Source organism: Bufo bufo, chromosome 6 (genome assembly GCF_905171765.1).
Source record: "Bufo bufo chromosome 6, aBufBuf1.1, whole genome shotgun sequence".
NCBI classification, from domain to species: Eukaryota; Metazoa; Chordata; class Amphibia; order Anura; family Bufonidae; genus Bufo; species Bufo bufo.
This window is the reverse complement of record NC_053394.1, coordinates 73,900,159-73,913,263: the sequence shown is the minus strand read 5'-3', so window position 1 is coordinate 73,913,263 and position 13,105 is coordinate 73,900,159. Positions and strand designations below refer to the sequence as shown.

Here is a 13,105-nt window from a genome sequence, read left to right as displayed (position 1 = left end):
AAGCATAGGACATCAGCAAGTACATGTGGAGCTGTGTACTATACCCACTGTACAATACACAAACTAAAGAGCCAGAGGCCACCGGGAGAGCACCCATGGTATAAATAAAGATTCCCATCCTGTCATAATTATAGGCTAGGATAGGCTTGATGCACATCTGGTGCAGAGGTTTCGGCAAGAGAGTCCGTCTCAGATTCTGCCAAAAAAAAAATGCCAAAGCACCCATGTGTTCAGCTACATTTTGTCCAGCGGAATGGACCCGGTGAACTCCATTATAGTGAATGGGACCCATCGAGTGCCGGTGGTGTCTGTCATAAAGACGGATCCAGTAAGTCTGGTATTCTGTTCCTATCCTATAGCAGAATTGAAATGTCCATGTGAACCTAGCCTAAGCAGTTCAGATACAGTAAGGCACCAAGGTGGGTGTGATTACCGTCTGTGGCACTACCAATAGAGACCCAAACAACATCCCTGGAGCCCATACCATAAAGCTGCAAGCTGGTGAAGGGGTGGGGCAGCTTCAAAACTTTGTTCTGAGGTCCATAGATCTCTAGTTATGCCCTGTTGTTTTTATTATCTTTTTGTGAAAAGTTACTTTGTAAGGCATGTGGGTGAAAGTTTCGTTACATTGAGAACTTCTTATTCATAGTCCTGTACACACAAGATTACACAATGTTTCATGTAGTGCTTTCATGCATTTTGACTTCATACTGGTTGTCAGGTTTTATATGTTTTGTTATGGGATGTTGAGCAACCATATTGTAACCTGTATATGCTTTTTAAACTACCTGTAAATTATATTTACACCTGTATTATAAATGATTATAGACATACTAATATAAGGCCAATGTCAAGCACAGCATTTTTTAACCACAGTCAGGTGTGGATCCTAAAGTGAAGACATAAAAATAGCCTGGTTAATATATAGTATGTCTATGAGGATGGTGTCTAGTGTCAATTAATGGGGTCATCCCATGTTGAATGTAAAAAATGGAAACCAGACGTCATATAGTACATGCCAATATCTTTCAAACAAAGCTAGAACCAGCCCTGTACCTCACATGGATCCAGAGATCTCCCCACTTTTCACTCCAATTGCTCTGCTAGATTTCTTTCAAGACATGCTGCTATCTCTTAGGGGCATTCACACGACTGTATGTATCTTGCAGTCTGTATCTGACAGATCAGGGGACATGCCCTTTCTAAGGGGGCATGTGCTTTCTGCTGCAACTGTTGGCCGTTGAAGGATAGAACTGAGCATGTGTGTCCACCTCAGTGGGGTGGACAGAGAAATTAGAAAAAGAGTAGTATACCAAATTTTCAATTACATGCAATCACAAAAGTATTCAGATCCAGGTGCTGGTTTGAAAACTGATGAATATTTTTCATTGAACAACCAGTTAAATGACCCAGCTGAGACACACCGGAGGAAATTTATCAACCCCCCCCCCCCCCCACCCTTCCCATGGCAGTGTTACTGCGCTTAAAAAATGTTGCCACTTTCTGAAAAAGGGTCATGGCGGAGTGAGGGTGGGGCCATACACCCAGCACATTTATCATCATTAACACTAATTTTATGGTGTAAATGATGACTGAAATATATGCCAGCTATGGGCTAGAGTAGATTTCAGTTCAGGCCAGGGATGGCTACCCTGCGGCTCTCCAGCTGTTGCAAAACTATAACTCCCAGTATGCCCAGTCTGCCTACAGCTATCAGCCTACAGCAGGGCATGGTGGGAGTTGTAGTTTTACAACAGCTGGAGAGCCACAGGTTGGCCAGCCCTGGTTTAGGCGCTTGGACTGCCTAATGATATGCATCTTCTGGTGGCGCAGGAGATATCAAAGACCGGCATAAAACCCCACAATATGTTATATAGGCTACAGCCACACGGGGCACATTTCCTGCAGCAGAGATTCTGCAGTGCAAAGATGGAAATCGGCAGCAAAAATTGAGAATGCTGTGAGTATAAAATCCACATCACAGATTATTATTTGCTGCAGATTTTTATCTGCACCTAATCCATCCCGTGTGGCCATACCCATAAAGGGGTTTTCCCACAATCGTTTTCACCTATACGAGGTGATAAATGCCTGAGCGTGGGCACTTGGGACCAGCGCTCTACTGATTGTAGGGGATCTCAGGGGATCGTGGGACAATGCCACTTGTATTATAACAGGCGTATCGCCAAGTAACCAGCACTAATGTGGTACTAGGTAGCAGTAATAATGATAACCAATGAAATCTCTATTATATCGGGTAATCAGAACACTAACCATTTCCCCACTTCTATCTACCAGTATGCACAGGGACCATTACTTAACGGCCTTTACTGGACAAATTGGTACAATAACGCTTCTCTAGACAACTCTCAGAACTCATTTATATACTATGAAAATCTGCTGCTTGGAGTCCCCCGAATGCGACAGCTGAAAGTCGAAAACAATTCGTGCGTTGTGTATAAGGATTTTAGAGAAGATATCTTTGGCTGCTATGATACGTATTCTGAGGACGAAGAGGACAAAAATCCATTTGGGTTAATTAATGGGACAGCGTAAGTACTACACTGAAGTACTATGCCATTACTGTTACATATACTGTACATTACTGCTGGTTTATCAGTAATACACATTATTCTGTACCAACCTTTGGGAAGGCATGTAATAATGTCACTTAATTTTCACTTATGTTAGTGGTTAACTGTACAAAATAAAAAAAAGTTAAAATAAGCTTCAGACTGCAATCTTCATTCATTTTCACACCTCCCACTATTTAGTATTTTGCTCTTAGTCACAGACTTTTATCATATGGACGTGTGTCCATCCAAGTAATACATGATGGATCTGTATGTCCAGGATGCTGTTGTCTTCTCCCTGCAAACAGCCTTGGGTATGCTTTCCTTTCTATCTACAGCCCATATGAGCTGCTTTCTTTGAATACACACTCATCTGCCATGCACAATCTTTAGCTGCTATCTCCTAGGGGGAATTCACATGACTGCATGTATCTCGCAGTCTGCAAAACGCTCATTGACTTCAGAGGGTCTGTGGTCCACACTTTGTGGCCAAATATGCCATGTTCTATCTTTTTGCAGAACGGACATACAGATGAGGAAAGCACACAGATCATCCATGTGCTTTCCACGTCCGTATGGCTGTTCCCCAAAAAGATAGAATATGTCCATAAAATGCGGATCACAGAGCCATTGAAGTCAATGAGTCTACAAAAAAAAAAAAAGCAAAATAGATACAGTTGTGTGCATGAGGCCTTAAAAGAGGTCTGTCAGCAGTTTTGACCATCCAGACAGAGATCGCCTTGACGTTTGGCAGACGGGCCCAAATATAAAACAAGCGTAGCATTAGCACCATTATTGTACGTTATTGTGGTATTATTGTACGTTATTTGGTTTGCAGAATGCTGTTGCATTGTGGTTTTTTTTCAGGTGAGTTCAGATACAGTAAAAATTACCCACTGCACAGTTTGGCCCTAATCAGCATAGCTGCCAAAAGTCCCAATTTTTTTTAGGGACAATCACAGCAAATTTGGCCAGTCTTGGCCCAAAAATGGACATGGCATTTGTAACCCCCCCAGTGGGTTTGGACTTAAATACCCCGAATTTACCAACAAAAATGTTGGTAAGTGCTCATGAACATGGCAGTAGTTTCTGTCCACATCCGATCTGCATTTTTTGCGGATTGGATGCAGACCCATTAATTTCAATGGGGCCTCAAAAGATGCTGACAGCACACCGCGTACTGTCCGCATCCGCACGACCGTTCCGTGGCCCCGCAACAAAAATAGAACATGTCCTATTCTTCTCTGTTCTGCATTTACATTTCTGCAGAAGTAAAAAAAAAAAAATGCCAGCATGCACTCGGCCAGGATCCGCAATTTGCGGACCGCAAAACACTTACAGATGTGTTCATGATCCCTAATTATGTAAATGGAGTTTACATGTATTGCACTGCTGAATGTGACCTCGGAGGTGTTCTTGGGGACATATGTTTTGGCCACAATAAAGGGGAAAGGAAAGATAACATGAATTTTATGTCATTCATATAAAAAATTGGAAAGTAACAGATCTTTTAAAAAAATAAATTTCTTGCCAGATGGACATATTTTACAGAGAAAGAACTAGGAGGCTCTTCCCACTGGGGTAAAATAGCGACTTACAGCGGAGGAGGTTACTACATAGATTTTCAGCTGACAAAACAAGCAACGTTAAAGACTCTGCAAACTCTCAAAAATAACCTGTGGCTGGACAGAGGAACTCGAGCAGTTTTTATTGACTTTTCAGTGTATAATGCCAACATCAATCTATTCTGCGTTTTAAGGTAAGTACACATCGTACATGATCCAATGTGAAACAAAAGACAATTAGGTGTTTACTACTAGGTGCAGAGCATGCTGTTATCCGTATTCTGCGCCAATTAAAGGGAATCTGTCACCAGCGGTCTCCCTATCCAACTGTTTGCACAGACACTTAGCTGTGAGCATAGAAGTGAGTAGAGCTTGAGTACAACAAGAGCAACGGTGATGCCCTCATTGCACTAAAGGCCTCATTTGCATATTAGGAAAAAGTATCAGAACTCAGGAACGGAGCCTCGGATCAACAAAAGAAAAACAGCATTTTAGTCAGGTGAACCAAAGCTAAGTGTCTATGCAAAGAGTTGGGCAGGGAGGTCGCTGGTGACAGATTTCCATTAAATAGGAGACGACAGTTGAAGAGAATTATACCTAATTTAATAAAAAACAACAAAAACAACCATGGGTGTCAATTGCCGGATAAATATACACTACAGTAGTGCGGCTATATAATCAGACTTCCCAACATTTATATGTAACTGGACAAGCTTTTTATTGGTACAAGAAAATACGAGAGAACTAAAGCTCATAGACGTCCAATAATGAAAAATAGTCTACTTTATAAAATAGTATACTTTATTCGTTACAAAATCAATTAATAATAAATACCATAAAAAATGTTATGGTATTTATTATTAATTGATTTTGTAGCTAATAAAGTATACTATTTTTCATTATTGGACGTCTATGAGCTTTAGTTCTCTCGTATTTTCTAATTTAATAAAAGACTCACGTCTCTTAAAAAATCTGCTTTTAGAATTGTTTGGTTTTCTCTTTTACATCTGATAATTTGCACCTTTTTTAACCGTCCCTTTTGATAAATGAGGTTGAGGCTGCTTTCACGCATAGAGCTGAAGGTTTTTTTGCACTTTTGTGTTTTTTAGTGGCTTTTTTGGTGCAATTTTTTTTTTTAGGTAAAAATACTAGCTCCAGATGTTAGCTGAAGGTCTATGGGAAATATGCAGCACAGGACACACAAGTGTTTTTTTTGCTCCTGTTGTCTTTATTATTCGGTGGTGTTCGTCTTTCTGGCTTCTTTTCAGAAACGCAGCATGCTGGTGCTCTTAGGGTACTTTCACACTTGCGGCAGAGTGATCCGGCAAGCAGTTCCGTCGCCAGAACTGCCTGCCGGATCCGTCAAAACGTATGCCAACTGATGGCATTAGTAAGACTAATCAGGATCCTGATCCGTCTTACAAATGCATTGAAATGCCGTATCCGTCTTTCTGGTGTCATCCGGAAAAACGAATCCGGTATTTATTTATTTTTCACCTTTTTTTCGGTCTGCGCAGGTATTTTGAATGCCGGATCCGGCACTAATACATTCCTATGGATCCGGCATTCAGGCAAGTGTTCCGTTTTTTTGGCCGGAGATAAAACCGTAGCATGCTGCGGTATTATCTCCATCCTGAACAGTCAGAAAGACTGAACTGAAGACATCCTGATGCATCCTGAACGGATTGCTCTCTATTCAGAATGCATGGGGATTAAACTGATCAGTTCTTTTCCGGTATAGAGCCCCTAGGACGGAACGCTATGGCGGAAAAGAAAAACGCTAGTGTGAAAGTACCCTTTTTAAGGTATTTTAACATTACCTTGTTTATAGGGAAAAAAATGCTATGAAGAAAATGCTAGTGGGCAAAGACAGCAAATACAATGGGCCAGATTTACTAATCCTAAAGATGGTGTAAGCTTTGGCCGGCGGTCTAGACCTGCTCCAGATTTATCACAGGGGCTCAGTCTGGAAGATAAATCTGGTGCAGGAAGAGACACTTTTCTCTAACTCTATACCAACTATTGGTTGGCTTACTTTGAGACAGATTTTAATGACAGAATTGTGGCACAATTTTGGATCAAACTAGCACGTCCTTTGTCAAGCATATCAGAAAAAGAGAAGAAACCCTAGATGCGCTAAACTGCACCAACTTGTTATACTTTTTAGACAGATTTTTTATGCAGGTTCTTGACGCCAAACAAATGGCCAAAAAAAACTAGAACAAAAAAAACCTATGTGCTTATACTGGTGTTTTATCAGCCCCCCAAAAATGCTAATTTGAGTTTGTAGTTACCCTAAATGTATACTTAAAGAGGAACTTTCATCTGTTTAACCCTAGTCTAATTAGGGCCTAATTTATAAATTTTTTTAAAGACCCCCCCCCCCCCCCCCCCGTTCATCCCTGTCTGTGAGCGCATCCAATCAGAGCGCACCGCTCCTAGCCAAGAAGGAGCTCATTCTCCCTGGCTATGAGCGGTGCGCTCTGATTGGATGCGCTCACAGCCAGGGAGAAGAGAACCGCTCCAGTCTCTGTCTAGTATAGCCAAGTCCGCTAATTAGAATATAAGGCGCCAAAATCAACGGGGACAACAGCGGACGAACGGAGGTTCTTTGAAAAAAGAAATCAGTGCAATGACATCAGTGGGGGTCGCCCTATAAGGTAAGACCCTAATTAGACTAGGGTTAAACAGATGAAAGGTCCTCTTTAAAAGGGTTGGCCACCTGCCTAGATCTGTAAAAGGAAGCATACTTCCCTGCCACTAGGTCCTGGCTCCTGCACCACCCATCATCGTCTGCTTATCTTGCGTCCCGTCATCATCCATTTTGATGGTGCTGCAGCCAATGACTGGCTGCAGCGGTGACCTGCCTCTCTTGCATCACGTGACCAATTGATATGATGCTGCAGCGGCATTAAAGCATATGTTGACAGCAGATGACCTGAGTGAGGCAGCCAAGGTCAGGAAGTGAAGGAACCAGAACCCAGCAGCGGGGAGCAGATAAGTATGCTTCTCTTTACAGGTCTAGCCGGGAGAGGGGGAAGGTGGTTCTTCCAGCAAAAGAAAAACCTTTAAAGCTTGACCATTGCTACTTTTTTCTTTTTTAGAGAAAATAAATGTCCTAAAGTTTAGCAATTTTCTTGAAAATCTTCGATGCAATTTCTACCAATATCAGATGTGAACTGTATTGTAAATGTGGCCAATGTGTTGGTCAATTTACTGATAAAAGAAGGCTTTGGGTTCAAGGGTGAGACAATGCATGTGGCTGACCGCACACGACCAAGCCAGTTCCATCCACAACAGGAACGCCCGCATGGTTTTGCAGTAAAATCATGCGGCTATTGGCTCATGCAGGTGGGTAGAGCTTTGGGTGAAGCTTGCCATGTGCATTCATTCTACCCTAAGAGTATAGGTGGTGGGGTCAGGAAACATAAAATTTTCGTTTGAAGGGGAATACAAGTATAGAAAGAACCTTCAATTTATATTTCCATATTTGTGCCTCTTTCTACAGACTTGTGATGGAGTTTCCAGCTACCGGCGGTGCCATACCATCTTGGCAGATTCGTACAGTCAAGCTAATTCGATACGTCAGCAACTGGGATTATTTTATCATTGCCTGTGAAACTATCTTCTGCGTGTTCATCTTTTACTATGTGGTGGAGGAGATTCTGGAGCTGAGAATACATAGATTTAAATATTTCGCAAGTATCTGGAACATTCTGGATGTTGTGGTTATAATGGTGAGGATACTTTTTAAATCATCTAGCATATAAACCCCGTGTTGCCCAGATGTCTATCTATCTACAGTATATAAATATTTTCTAATGCTATTTCTTACCTAGAAATACTCATTGTTGTCTTTGGCTCAATTAGAGGGTAGGTAAAGAAAACCTTCACCATTTTTTAAATAATTTATTTGTTTTTTTCTTTAAAGTCCTCCATATACATTAGCATATTGTTGCTCGAACCCACCATTCTTGATGGGTTCAGTCAGCAGTTTCAAGTGTATGAGGAAATGTCAACTAATTTGTCGGGGGAGAGAAGGATTAGATTAAATTATTATTTTCGCCTGATCTTTTGTTTTCCCTGAAGGGAAGTCTCTGGCAGTGGCTTTTCCTCTCCAACCATTAAAGGGAGTCTGTCACCTACTTTACACATATTAAAGGGGTTTTCCAAGATTTTTATACTGATGACCTATCCTCAGGATAGGTCATCAGTATCTGATCAATGGGGGGGCCGACACCCGGGACCCCTGCCGATCAGCTGTCCTGTGAGCACTGCTGCCTTCTCTTTGCTCACCAAGCACAGCTCTGTACATTGTATATAGGCTGTGCTTGGTATTGTAGCTCAGACCGATTTACTGAAATGGGGCTGAGCAGCTCCTTGGCCACGTGACACATGAACGTGTCGTCAATCGGCCTAGGAAAAGATGATAGAAGGCCGCGGAGCTCACAGGAGTGCCACTGCCTTCTCAGAGTATTGGACCCCCACCAATCAGATACTGATGACCTATCCTGAGGATAGGCCATCAGTAAAAAAATCTCAGAAAACTCGTTCAAACTGTCATCATTGTCCTGTAGGTAATATAAACAGTTAACTTCCCGTACCCTTTCTTTCTGCTTTCTGTGTATCTCATATTGAAAATATGAAGTTTGAAGATATATGCTAATTGTCATGGTTTGACTCTCTCTGTGACAATGGCCACACCCATCTGCCTCCCAGCCAAGCTCTTGAACTAATCTCTTCTTACCTCATTTGCATAGCCAATCAGAGGGGGTTTTACAATTTACCAATTGAAAGAGGTGTTCCAACTGTCATTATAAATATATGTGATGCATTCAATAAAGATTCTGTCAGTTTGAACTCACATACAGCCTGACTGGTGTTAGTTCTGTGAGAATTAAAACGACACGAGCGGTCGTTTGAGGCCGGATCATCAACGGCGGAACCAGCAGATATTGTGGTCACATCAGGAAGTGCCGTGAGAGCAGAATAGAGCGAGCAGGGGCTCGTTACACTAATGATTTGCAAGTGCCCTGGTGGCGATCCCCACTGATGCAAGTCCCATGTCCTCCAGAGACTGCTATTTATCTCTCCTCCCATGTTTCAGTGACGTAAGGACACTGTGCTGTCTTACAGTGAAACATGGGAGGAGAGATAAATAGCAGTCTCTGGAGGGATTGGGCAATTGCATCAGTGGGGATCGCCACCAGGGCACTTGCAAATCATTAGCATACAGTCAGGTCCATAAATATTGGGACATCAACACAATTCTAACATTTTTGGCTCTATACACCACCACAATGGATTTGAAATGAAATGAACAAGATGTGCTTTAACTGCAGACTGTCAGCTTTAATTTGAGGGTATTTACATCCAAATCAGGTGAACGGTGTAGGAATTACAACAGTTTGCATATGTGCCTCCCACTTGTTAAGGGACCAAAGGTAATGGGACACAATAATAATCATAAATCAAACTTTCACTTTTTAATACTTGGTTGCAAATCCTTTGCAGTCAATTACAGCCTGAAGTCTGGAACGCATAGACATCACCAGACGCTGGGTTTCATCCCTGGTGATGCTCTGCCAGGCCTCTACTGCAACTGTCTTCAGTTCCTGCTTGTTCTTGGGGCATTTTCCCTTCAGTTTTGTCTTCAGGAAGTGAAATGCATGCTCAATCGGATTCAGGTCAGGTGATTGACTTGACCATTGCATAACATTCCACTTCTTTCCCTTAAAAAAAACTCTTTGGTTGCTTTTGCAGTATACTTTGGGTCATTGTCCATCTGCACTGTGAAGCACCGTCCAATGAGTTCTGAAGCATTTGGCTGAATATGAGCAGATAATATTGCCCGAAACACTTCAGAATTCATCCTGCTGCTTTTGTCAGCAGTCACATCATCAATAAATACAAGAGAACCAGTTCCATTGGCAGCCATACATGCCTACGCCATGACACTACCACCACCATGCTTCACTGATGAGGTGGTATGCTTAGGATCATGAGCAGTTCCTTTCCTTCTCCATACTCTTCTCTTCCCATCACTCTGGTACAAGTTGATCTTGGTCTCATCTGTCCATAGGATGTTGTTCCAGAACTGTGAAGGCTTTTTTAGATGTCGTTTGGCAAACTTTAATCTGGCCTTCCTGTTTTTGAGGGTCACCAATGATTTATATCTTGTGGTGAACCTTCTGTATTCACTCTGGTTAAGTCTTCGCTTGATTTTTGACTTTGACACACATACACCTAGCTCCTGGAGAGTGTTCTTGATCTGGCCAACTGTTGCAAAGGGTGTTTTCTTCACCAGGGAAGGAATTCTTCAGTCATCCATCACAGTTGTTTTCCATGGTCTTCCAGGTCTTTTGGTATTGCTGAGCTCACCGGTGTGTTTCTTCTTTTTAAGAATGTTCCAAACAGTTGTTTTGGCCACGCCTAATGTTTTTGCTATCTCTCTGATGGGTTTGTTTGTTATTTTCAGCCTAATGATGGCTTGCTTAACTGATAGTGACAGCTCTTTGGATCTCATCTTAAGAGTTGACAGCAACAGATTCCAATTGCAAATAGCACACTTGAAATGAACTCTGGACCTTTTATCTGCTCATTGTAATTGGGATAATGAGGGAATAACACACACCTGGCCATGGAACAGCTGAGAAGCCAATTGTCCCATTACTTTTGGTCCCTTAACAAGTGGGAGGCACATATGCAAACAGTGTTAATTCCTACATCGTTCACCTGATTTGGATGTAAATACCCTCAAATTAAAGCTGACAGTCTGCAGTTAAAGCACATCTTGTTCGTTTCATTTCAAATCCATTGTGGTGGTGTATAGAGCCAAAAATGTTAGAATTGTGTCAAGTAGGTACCACAAGTATAAGCGTAATCAGGCAGGCGCGGTCATTACCAGGAGCAACAGTGCAGTACCGAAGGACGAGGCAGGGGGGTAGTCGGATGAGCAGAGACGTTACCAGGAGCAACGGTGCAGGACACAAGGATAAGGCAGAGACGTGGTCAGACAGGCAATAGGTCAGAGCAGGCGGCACAGGAACAGGTCAGGCAATTCGGGTCGGCAACAGGAGAGACGAATCAAACAGGCAGGGATAGGACGATAAGCAGAGTCCAGGAACGAAGTACAAGTCAGGAACACAAGTGGTTATCAGGCTCTTAAGCAAAAGACAAGGACCTTGACACTGAGGCATCTGGGAGAAGGGTTGAGCCACTTTAGTACCTGCAGGAGAGCCAGGGTTGGTCAGCGAGGTCATCTGACCTAACCCACACAGCCCAGGGAGTGATGCGCTCCGCCCTTAGAGCAGTGAAACATGAAACCAGCCGAACACAGGCTGTGACCAGGGCTGAATGGAAGCTGTGGAGCGGAATCCTCAGAAGGAATAGCAGAACCCCGACAAAACCCAGGACTGCAGCGGTAATCGGGGGAACAGCAGCGCCTCGCAGCCGCTGTTACAGCCTAATTTTTGCCCTATTCGTTGTATCGAAGCCAACTGAGGTCAGGAAAGTTCAGATGTGATCCAGATGTGAGTTTTGGGTCTTATGCAGTTGGATTCATTCACATGATTATAGTGACTCTAAGGTGTCATGTACATAGCCATTTTACAACTTTGTTAGCCATATTAGAGCCCCTATGGATAGAAGATAAGGTTTCTTTTTGTAAAAAATCATGGCATCGCATACCATATGTACAAAATTCTCCCATCAATACATATGGCAACCAACGGAGACTGTCTAGCAGCACATGAAAGCTGTGCGGCTACAAAATAGGGAACCACGAGAAAAAAGAAGTGACTTTCACCAGAGAAATAATTTACAAAAACATTTAGGAACGAAAATAACAGGTTACAAAAAGCATAACCATAAGTAAAAAAAAAAAAAAAGTTAAAAGACTTCATTTTCCATTTATTTGGAAGTGAATGTGATTACACCTATGACATATCCATGGTTAAGTGACTGATTCCATCTTCTTCAGCTTTCTCTTGTAGCCATTGCATTTCATATCTTTCGGACTATTGAAGTGAATCGACTCATGGGATCGCTGCTGGAAAATCCCAAAATATATGCAGACTTTGAGTTTTTAGCATTTTGGCAAACACAGTACAACAACATGAATGCTGTCAATCTATTCTTCGCGTGGATTAAAGTAAGTGGACAATTCTGATCTAGAAGCTGAAAGGCAGAGAAATCATTGGCAGATAAATAGTGGATAGATGACACCACAGTGGCCAGCGATAGCAAAAAAAACAAAAATGCATTTATATAGATATAATTGAAGTGTAGGTGATAAATATTGGATCACTAGGGGTCTGACCGCTGGGATCCCCACCGATTGCCAGTCCGTTCAGCAGAAATAATACAGCTAGTAGGACTTTGAATGGATCATTCAGCTGCCACTCCATTCAAAGACGCCTAGAGAAAGAGGGGGTCAATAACAGGCTACTTATTAAGTCCTGCCTCTGGAAGACTGCGGGATTTCTTTAGACTCCCGGCTACCATGAAGACCGATTATAACCAACTGGGAGACATTGATAGGGTGACAGAGGTAGCCACCTCCCTTTTGTCTAACCACTTAGAAGCTGCAGACACTATAGGGTGGTAATGGTCCATTAGGTCTCTGTTACCAGTGATCTGTATACACCAATATGGAGAGACGACACAGATTGCCTCTTCTCTGCATGTTTTCCACCCTACACAAGGAATCCCTGTGACATCAGCAATGACACCACAGGGTCATTTAAAGTAACGCATTTCTGGCAAAGGGACCATGCATTAGTCTGTAAATGTATGTGGTGTAGGCTGGAAGGTATCAAACTGAACTATGGAAGAAGAGAAGTTTAAAAAGTAATAGGGGGAGATTTATCATTCCCTTTACATCTAAAAAATGCCGTTTTTAAAAATTATCACATCTCCCCTTTTTTCGCCGTTCTCGACACTTTTCTAAAAGGGGGCAAGGGCAGG

The 13,105-nt window shown here is 42.4% G+C and overlaps 1 protein-coding gene across 1 annotated transcript in view; it reads left to right on the top strand.

Moving 5' to 3' along the window:
* Positions 1–13,105, top strand: part of PKD2L1 (polycystin 2 like 1, transient receptor potential cation channel) — a 99,901-nt gene that overhangs the window by 68,608 nt on the left and 18,188 nt on the right. Inside the window, exons 4-7 of the mRNA XM_040438300.1 lie at positions 2,299–2,552; positions 4,108–4,332; positions 7,647–7,875; positions 12,120–12,290. Coding sequence (XP_040294234.1) covers positions 2,299–2,552; positions 4,108–4,332; positions 7,647–7,875; positions 12,120–12,290 — 879 coding nt within the window. The remainder of the gene's footprint in view (positions 1–2,298; positions 2,553–4,107; positions 4,333–7,646; positions 7,876–12,119; positions 12,291–13,105) is intronic.